The 10,486-nt window shown below is 40.3% G+C and overlaps 1 protein-coding gene across 1 annotated transcript; it reads right to left on the bottom strand.

The window, feature by feature from the left end:
* Positions 1-5,788: 5,788 nt before the first annotated feature.
* On the bottom strand, positions 5,789-7,065 carry LOC102207389 (collagen alpha-1(VIII) chain-like). The gene is made up of 3 exons (XM_013915981.1): positions 7,008-7,065; positions 6,161-6,292; positions 5,789-6,072 (listed from the first exon to the last, which is right to left on the bottom strand). The coding sequence occupies exons 1-3, from the start codon at positions 7,063-7,065 to the stop codon at positions 5,789-5,791; spliced, it is 474 nt and encodes a 157-aa protein (XP_013771435.1).
* Between the last annotated feature and the right edge of the window lie 3,421 nt (positions 7,066-10,486).

Raw genomic sequence — 10,486 nt, 5'->3', positions numbered from 1 at the left:
TCCTCTCCTCCTCTTCGGTTCGCCTCGACATGACCTCATCATATTCTGTGTTATGATTAATTCTGGGGTGTTTTACGAGGTTAGTAGTGTTGCCACAACACCTCACTGTCTTCCCACATACATCACAAACTGCGTCTTGGCTGTTTGTGGAGGTAAAATATGTCCACACATGGCTTCGCTTGCGGTCGGCCATTGTTTTGAGTGTGCATGGCTGCACACCAAGGGTCTGCGACACATTTATACAGCTGTATTTCGCAGATGACTATGAAAGGCGGAAGAGGAAATAGTTCCTTACAATTTCGACGATCCCAGTGGTATAATTTCATTCCATTATGTTCCTATTAATGATAAAGTATACATTTATGCAGAATTTATAAAATATCGATATTTTAATACGAGAATCGATTCTAGAACATAATTAACTGGTATCGGAGGAATCGATATTTCAATATCAATCTGCACACCACTACTGCCAGTCTTTCCATTTTGGGTGCGATGCATTGGAAAGTGATATCTCCAGGAAGTGACGTAAAGGCGCCTCTTGGGTAAAGCACAGCTCAAAGTCCTGTTTATTAGGCAGAGCAATGAAGGAATAAATGTCTTGTACATTCACCCATGTTGTTTGTAGAAGTAACTCTTCAGCAACATAATCACGGGACGGAGGATCCCCGTTTCCGATGTATTTAAGTCTCACCCATAAATTGTTGAAGTTAGATGCAAAAGGTAGTGGTGAACACGGGGGCATGATTACATAACTCCAAGTCCACCACCCTTACCACCCTTGCTTTTTTTTTTTTAAATACTTTATTTAAATATCAAAATCGCAAATTACAAATACACATCACATAAACACCATGCACAAAGTATTCACATTATATTGTTTTACATTTAACAATGATAAAAACGCCCACGGCAAGTCGTTTTCCTCCTCCTCAGGTGCGCTACAATATTGTTACATACTACAGAACTACTTATCATTTTTTGTTCTATATCCCTTTAGCCCTTGTTTTCCATATGTATACATTTATAATGCACATCACCAATCAAAACAATCTTCTTTTTATTTCCACTCATCTTTTTTTTAAACAAATCATATCTTATTGCTTTTATATTATTTTCAATATCAAATCCGAGTTTATCCATCTTCTGTCTTATTTCAACCGTCCTGTAACATGATAGCAACAGATGATCAAGAGTTTCGTCTTCATCACAATTCTCCATGCGGCATTTCTTTGTAGTAACAAAGCAACTCCACAGAACCACAGCTCTTAGTGGGAGACATCCGACAGAGATAAACCACACTGTATCTCTCATGCTCTCGGATATTACTTTGTCATATATCTTTTTAACTATTTTCTGATTTTCATCTTTTTCAGCAAACGTATATCATATCATACCTTCATTTTTTCTTCCAGATTGATTTTATTATATATTTGTTTTGAGTTTAATTGTAAAAGATTTAAACCACACACTGATCTACAAAATCCCCGAACACAAGTTTAAAGTATGGCACTCCCGTTCGGGCTCTCTCTTTCATGTTTTCCCCTTGGATCCAGTGGGTGCTTCGCTCTAATGCGCTATATATATTTTTCAAAAAGGGAATCATCAAAATGATACCCCAAAATGAGATCTGGTGCTCCTAATCCTCCATTTTCTTTGCCTTTGTATATTAATTTCCTTTGTGTTACTTCGCGGTTTGTCCACCAAATCAATTTAGTACACAATTTACTTAATTTAATAACAGTTTTCTGAGGAGGGGGAAAGACAGTAGCTAGGAAAAGTAACTTTGGGACTACATATGTTTTTACAATATTCACACGCACTTCATAGTTTGTATTTTTGTTGTCCCATTCAGCTATTTTATTCTCTATTTCACTCTCTTTCTTTTTCCAATTCAAAAGACATGGATCATTTTTAGTAATCCAAATACCTATATTCTTCATCTCTTTGTTAGCGTTTAAATCAATTACAGGTTCTTTTGAGTTTTGTCACGGTTTGCAAGCCGTGTGGAATTATTTAGGACCAGGACGCGGCAGCTCTGGTGCAGGTGAGTATTTATTAATGAAGGAAATACAAACAACAAAGGCACTGGGAACATGAAACTGGAACCTAAACTGGGTAAAACTAACAAAACAAACCAGAAACGAAGATGCAGGGAGGTCCGGGGAAATACACATGGAGAGCTGCAGGGAGACCGAGGGGAAACAACACAGACGAACCAGCAACGACTATGACAGAAGACACAACTTAAATACACTCAGAGAACACAGGGAGATCACACACAGCTGGGAGTGATTAACGTGACGAGACTAGGGAGGCAACTGAAAACACTCACATAAGACGCAGACCTTCACAATAAAACAGGAACTTACACATGAAAGGACACAAACTAAGAATCGGGACTAGATACAGGAACACACGGGCAGAACAGAGTAAACACTAAACAGAGGAAGAACAGAACCAAAATCACAAGAAGAGAAAACACAAAACGCTGGGTCAAAAGGACCCAGGATCATGACAAGTTTTGTTCAAACCACACTCCTTCAGTCTTTTCCTGGTTTAACTTGGCACCGGAGGCTTGTTCATATTTTGTTAACAACTCCTTGAGTACTAATAGCTCCTTTTGGTCTTTAATAATTACTGAGACATCATCCGCTTAAGCAAGGGCTGTCACCTTGCATAAGTCGTTTAGGATGTATCCAGTAAAACGGCTATCACAATTGATTATCTTGAGTAACGGATTTATTGCTAAAACATATAGAGCTGCACTTTTCACAATGATAAAGTCTCCCACGGCAAACCGTTACATAATATCATATTTCTAGTTTTCCTCCTCAGGTCCACTATAATGTGTTTACATACTACAGAGCACTTATCTTTGTCTTATAACCTCTTTAGCCCTTCTTTTCCATATGTGTACATTTATAATGCACATCACCAACCAAGACTATCTTCTTTTATTTTCACTCATCTTTCTCTAAATATACCATATCTTACTGCTTTTATGCTGTTTTTTTTTTATATCAAAACCTAATTTTTCCACATTCTGTCGTATTTCCACTGTTCTATAACAGTGTATTAGCAGGTGATCCAAGGTTTCACCATCCTCACACATATCCATAGGGCATTTCTTAGTCGTCACAAAACAACTCCACCTTATAACAGCTCTTACAGGGAGACGCCGACCGAAATTAACTCCACTCTCTACATTTATTTGTTCAGTCAACCTTCCATTAACTTTGATCTGAACACATGATTTTTTGTATAATACTTTAATCCTGATCCTGCCGATACTACTCTACGGATCCGAAACGTGGACGGTGCTCAAAGCGGACCTCAACAAACTCAGTTGTCCATATGTGCTGCCTTCGGCAGATAGTATCCCTTCGAGTCTGCCTTCGAAAAGAGGGCATCCGATGGAGATCCGACAACCAACCGCCAATTGAGGGGAAAATTCATAAATGCCGATTGCGATGGTTTGGCCATGTGTGTAGAATGGATGTGAGCAGACTACCACATCAACTCCTCTGGCGTAAACGACCCACCCAGTAGAGAATCCACCGAATGACACCGAAGAAAACATGGGTAAAACAGGTCAAAGATGACAGGGATCGCAGAATAAATCTCGACGAGGCCAGGACAATCGCCAACGATCGCTATGCATGGCAACGAGTTGTGAAGGAAATTTGACAACCATTGGCACCCACAGCAGCGTATGGGCTTAGGAGTCGATCCAGACCCAACGCCGGGTAGGGATTAAAGAAGAAGAAGAAAGAAGGAGCATTTGCTTTCATTTTGACATTCTTTTGCTTCTGGACCCAATCCTCCGCACTTCCAACACTTAAAGGTGGGGCAATCTCTCACTTGATGGTCTTGCGCTTGACAAATGAAACACCTATTTACTTGTCTGGGATATATAATTCGTCCATGGTAGGGTCCTAGTGAAATTGACCTAGGTATGACAACCATGTTGCCAGCTTCATCTCTCCTCATCTGCACCTTAAATTTCCTCACTCCATACCAAAGGCCAAACTTATCGACTGGTTTAACAGGTGGTTGTAGGATTTCACAATATCTTTGCAGATATAGTTCAATATCTTGGTCTGAGACTCTTCCTGTACCATCCTGTACCCCAATTTCTATGTATTTATGCCAAGTCGTCGTGTTTCAGGTTTCTCATGACAGGTTTCCAGCTCCCTGTTTGTGTTCATGTTTTTTATGTTTTGCTTTAGTTCTCCCAGTTTAGGTTATCGCTTAGTTTCACACTTGCCCTTTTGATACTGTTTAAACCAGCCTTAATAAACGGCTCACATTCTGTTAAAATGAAGTTTTGTTTTCGTGTGTCTGCACTTGGGTCCACCTCCTCACTCCACACAGTCTGCTTCTGCAGATTGTGACTGGTTCAGTCATTAAAGAAGTTAAAGAACTATTTGTTGCAAAGCAGAAAAGATGAGAAACATGCCCAGCATTATTCCTCTTAATCACACAGAGGCAGTCCACTAAAGTAGTATTATTCAGTACAGACACTGTAAAATCATGTTGCCATGCCACTGACCTGTATATGAAGTAATAGTTTTTTTTATATTAAAGTTCCTGAATTCATACAAACACTTCCTTTATTATGCCGACTCAGCAAAGAGCATCATGTACCCCAATTTCACGAGTGGAGAATAGATTTGTAGTCAATCACATCAATATGGTGACATCCATCCTGTTGGAGGCATGTTTAGAGTGAATCCTGTAAAATGCTGCCATTCATGTCAATATGCTCTGTTTACAATGTCCACTGGCATATCTTTAAATGTGCTACTAGAAAATACACAAAGCATAAAATACATGAAAAACTACTTTATTTTCTGCTCCCTTCTTCTTCCTATTCTCTGTCTTCATCCTGCTCTCTCCATTATTCTCTCTCAGTCTTTGTGCCGTCACCCCAAAAAAGAGAAATGTTACAGTGTATAGAAGACATAAACTGATCCAGTTAGCAACAATATTTAAACTGAATACTGGCTACTGCTGGACACTGACAGGTAACATCAGTTTGACTTCCTATCACCTGGATCTGGAGCTGTATTGTAAACAAACACTGAAGCCCAATTTGACCAGAATAGGAACAGAATTTTTTAACAAACTAAAATGATAAAGTATATCAGCTTCTTAACTGGCAACTCACAATATCCCAGCAAACTAGTGGATTAGAAGGTTCAAATTAGCCAATAATCTCTAGCGATTTCAGCTACATTAGTTAATATTTTTGATGCTATTTAGAGAACAAATACTTATTAGCAGACTCTTTATAAGTCACAGTAATGTTCCAGCATTCCATTTTGTCGTTAATAAAAAAGTTGGGAAAATAATACATTTGAAGATAATTCCAGAAAATAATACAAAAATACACTCACTACTATTACTATTGTTATTTTTAGGGGTGCTGTGATGAAATTTGGGGTGGTTGATTTCTAAAAGGGTCTAAACTCAACTATGGTTAATAATCTGTGTACTACCAATATAACTGAAATAACTTCACCATCTGCTAGGCTAGGTAAGTTCAGGTTAAAGAAATTGACCAACACACGAAAGCAGGATACATAAAAGGACATAAAAGGAAGTTAAACATTATCTGTGTCAGCAGAGGAGTGGTAGAAATCTAAACTAAACACAAAATAGATCAAATAGCTGATGACTCCTTCTTAGAAGTTATTCTAAGACGTATTTAAGCATTGCTACTTAAAGCTTCACCCATACAGGAAAGCTGAAACAGAAAGTTGTTCTGGAGTTCTTACACATCTCACACGGTGAAAAGCAAGTGACCACTGAAGTTGGTGTCATGATTAACACCATCAAAAATCCTGGCATGAGCCCAGAGACGCAAAGACACCTGATCTCCAGGTTCTAGAAGCAGTGAGGTACCACAAGAAGTGCTCACAGTACCAGATGCCTGCAGTTCAAATGCAAGAAAAATGTGCTCTCCATTCCTGAACAACACACCAGCTATGGGATGAGATTTGTATGCATGTCCATGTAGGTGCCACTCAAAGTGGTAGGCTCCTCTCACTGGAGCAATGAAGATACCTGTTCAATAGAAAATGAACTGTTAGAGCATCTACAACAGATCACATTGACATCAACACTTCAGGAACACGATACACATTATTATTACCTGTTTGTGGGTTGTAGGCGTTTCCAATGTTTGTGATGACACGTCTGAAGACTAAAGTAATCTGTACATTAAAGGGTCCAGTATATCCATAGCCACCCTCCAACAGAGATGCTGAGAAAGCCACTTGTTTGACTGAGAGAGAAGGAAGGTGGATTGTTTTAAACTTTTGTTTTTGATTTAAACATTTTTCCTTCAATTGAGGATTTCTTTTTCATAGTTTAATGTTTTCTTTGTTAACACAGTGCAATGGGACTATTGTTTTTTTTCTGAGAATCAAAAACAATTTGCTGACATAAATGTTTTTGTTATGCAGTGATGTAGTCATGTCATGGTTGGTGCCTATTCACCAGCTAAATTTAATTAGATTAAGTGTTGGATACTAAATATGATGTTGTACTTTAAAAGAAACCTATAAGCTCCACAAAGTGATAAGACGTACAATAATCCAATGTGTGGTGACCTCCTTTATAATAGCATAAATGCTAAATATTCTTCCAGTTACACCCCCCACGTTAGTGACCTGGATTCATGTTCTGCTTCTTTTAGGCTTTTATTTTTTCCTGTTTTAAGGTCTATCAGCTTATTTGTTTTAGCTTTATTATTTGAGAGTTGCTGAGGTTGTACAGTGGGGCAAAAAAAGCATTTCAGATAATAAAACTGTGGATTCGATCACCAACTATACGATTGTGTTTAAAAGCAGCAAACAGCAGACTAAGATAGTTACATTCGGGTCAAAGGATTACACTGAGATATTTAGGGGTTGTTCCTCTTTAACAACTGGAAAATATTTATGATGTGGGCATTCATAAGTTCACTGAAACAATCATAACTTAATTGATTACATTACCTTTTGATTGCTGCTTCAGATGTTCAATCTCAGCCTTCTGCCTCTCCAACTCAGTCATCTGCCTCTCTAGTTTTGTTACATGCTCTAAAAAACAACTTTATTTAGATCTTTGTTTGAAGATTGCCTTGAAAAGCGCTATATAAATCCAATCCATCATTATGTCATTTTTGTCATTGTGAATATTTATGAAATGACACTGTGACACAAACGTTGGTCATAGGAAACACACACTACTGTACCTTGATTATCTTGTTTTAATGTCCTGATCTCAATCTTCTGTTCAGCCAGTGAGACTGCCATCTCTCTGAGCACAGCATGGATGTCCTGTTGACAGGGTTGTTGGTTTGAAATCTGCTGGTCAACAATTTCATTATCTGCCTCAGTCGGATTTGTGGAAACGGAGCAGGCCAGAAGCAGCAGCGAGAAAAACACCATGATCTCCATTCTGTCAGTGAAATCTCAACCGTATCTGTGTCATCTGCAAACCTGACTGACTTTTATATTACACAGTACAAAGATGACGTAGCCACCTTTCCTAAGATAACTGAGGACATTACTATGCCTTATAAATCACTGGCTATTGTAATGTTTATGAGTACCATTTAAAAGGCTACAAGGAAAACAAGTTACTGTGAACGATTGTCAGTCGGCAGTAAAATGGGTCAGTGCATGTGCTGTCTTTGGAAGTTTAATGTAAACAAGAAGAATATAAATGATTTCCATGAAATGACTTTCTACCAGTTTAGCCTCTTATTTCTCTATAATTTGCTTCCAAGCCAGACTATCTTTAAATGTTAGAAAATCATTTTGAGAAACAGTTCTCCACGTTTTCTGGAGGACTTCTCACAAGCTGTTGTTTTCAGTTCAGTATCTGTATCTGACCATTTTGAAGGGGGGGGGGGGACCTCTGCCCCCCAGAATTCCCAGTCAAAGTCTGCTTCTTTAATAATTCACCGCCACGTTCTCTGGGAACTCCGAGGCCCTCCCAGGCCTATCTCCCCTCACCACACTCCCTGCCGGTGATTGATGCCCTCAGGGGTCGGTGCATTGGTGGTTCTTGGTGTCTGGGCCTGGGCGCTAAGGTATGTACCGGCTCACTCCCGGTGGTTACTTGGCGGGGCCTGGCGCCTGTCGCTCGGTCAGGCCTCCTCCGGGGAGCGGGGGGCCCTCAGGCCTCTGGGCCTGCAGGTCGGTTCACTCTGGCACAGCTGGCTGCCGGCAGAGCCGGCGGGCACGCCGGTGCAGCCCCCTCTAGCTTCTGCTCGGTGGCTACTGGGTGACGCCTCGTCTGGGGATCCTCAGCCCTTCCCATGAGGGTGGCACGGATGCCCCTCCGGTGGTCCTCCTTGGGCTCTCGTGCTCTGGGAGCCTCTGGATGTCTGGGGCCTGGATCTCCTCCATGCCTGCTTCATACCCTGGGGGACGGGGCTATGGCTCGCAGCAAACTCTTGGATACCATTACATGTGGAAACCTTCTGAATACAAGCGCGCTGACCCACACAGGTGTGCACACGGGTGTTCACTGCTCGTAGACTTAAATTACACCTTTCTTGGCTGCTACTTCAAAGCACATTGTGCGCTGTCTGTCCTGCTTGCTGCACAACAACATTGAATATTTAGTATTTACTGCTGTTTACACTTAGCTAGATTAATGCGATGGTGTTGTGTTTAGTATGTTGCTTTGGGGTTTTTTTTTGCTTGTTTTCTCTTCTTCTTCTCTCAACAGGTGATCCAGGTGATTTTTTTTTCCTTTCTCACTGTCCCTCTCCCCTTCTGTTTTTCCTTTCCTTCCTCTTTCTTTCTCCCTTTCCTATCCCTCACTCGTGTCTGTCCCGTCTGTAACATCTGAAAATAAAATATAATAAATAATAAAAACGAAGGTCGATCAAATGGACCGATACGGCAATGCCACGATGATCCATTTGGCAAAGTAAATCCATTGGGTCTCCTTGTTGGTCTTCAGACAACAATTCTGACGGCTAAAGAACCAAATGGGACAGTAAAAAAAAAAAATAATAATAATTCACCGCCTGTAGGAGGTGTGGTCCTGTGTCTCTGCAGTGTGTGAGGTGGAGGCTGAGGGGACGTGGAGGAGACCACCGCTCAGTGTAGCATGAACAGAATGAGACTCACAGTTACTTACATACCTGTGTTGTACTGACACAAGCAGCTTTTACACAGGATGTGTTGGGGGCAGTGTGGGTGTGTGTTTGAGAGGTGGTGCAGTAACCTCCTCATTTATGTTATAAAAAGCTTCACTTTGCAGACAGTACAGTTGCACAGCAGTTATCCAGCGACAGAATGGAGATCATCATGTTTTTCCTGCCGTTGCTTCTGGTCTGCTCTATTTCAGCAGATCAGCCTGAGACTCCACTCCAGCCACCCTGTCCACAGGACATCCATGCTGTGCTGAGAGAGATGACCGCCTCACTGACCGAACAGAAAGTGGAGATCAGAACCTTAAAAGAACATAACAAAGGTAAAATATTACCTTTGGGAATTACAGAAGTACCATTATCACAGCATGTAGCTCCACGGATGGTCTTCCTGACACAACATCCAAAATATTTGCATCTCCTCCTGGGACACAGAATCTTTGTGTTTCTAAGGTGAATCACTACATCACGGGCCACTAAACTTAAATGTAAAGTTGTTTATAATTTGTTTTTCAGAACTTGTTGCAAAACTGAAAGAAGCAGAGAGTCAAAAGACTGAGATTGATAAGCTGAAGCAGCAGCTGCAAGGTAATCATCCCACACAGGCAAACACACCAGCTCCAAGCAACACCAACGACTCTCAGCTGGTTAATATTACACAAATATTAATGTTGTGTCTAGAGAAAATGATAAACTTTTTCCTTTACTCATTTTATTCAGATCATGCAGCAAAGCTGGAAGAGCTGGAGACTCACAAGTCTGAGGTTGTCGAGTTAAAGCAGGAGCTGAAAGGTACTGAAATCACCATGACTCTGACTGTTAATGTAAACATTTACAAGACACACTGACTGTAAAGTCTTCAATTGATTTATTTAGCAGATTGTTTCATGTTTTAAGTGCCTTCATATCTGCTAAATAAACCACAAACTGGCTTCGTGTCGACATGAAGATCTTCCTTTAATGCCTCTTAATGGCTCACAATGAGACAAGTGGTGGGTGGTCATGTACGTGTGACACATTTGGTTACAGCTCAAATGAATGCAAAGGTCTTTTCAGATATTTGGTCAGCACAACAATCATTTCCCATAAACACAGAAAACAGCTAATGTTTTTCTTTTTTGATTCTGTGACAATAAAAACTGTAAATTGTTATTTTACTGAAGGTTGTGAATATTAATGACATTTCTCTCTCTCTCAGTCACACAGGTGGCTTTCTCAGCCTCTCTGCTGGAACAAGGTGAAGGAGATACTGGACCCTTTAATGACCACACTACTCTGATCTTCAAACATGTTGTCACAAACATTGGAAATGCCTACAACAAA

The sequence above is a fragment of the Pundamilia nyererei genome, unplaced genomic scaffold (assembly GCF_000239375.1).
Source record: "Pundamilia nyererei isolate P.nyererei 1_Seehausen unplaced genomic scaffold, PunNye1.0 scaffold00416, whole genome shotgun sequence".
In the NCBI taxonomy this organism is placed as follows: domain Eukaryota; kingdom Metazoa; phylum Chordata; class Actinopteri; order Cichliformes; family Cichlidae; genus Pundamilia; species Pundamilia nyererei.
The sequence above is the reverse complement of the archived record's forward strand: the minus strand, read 5'-3'. Positions and strand labels throughout refer to the sequence as shown.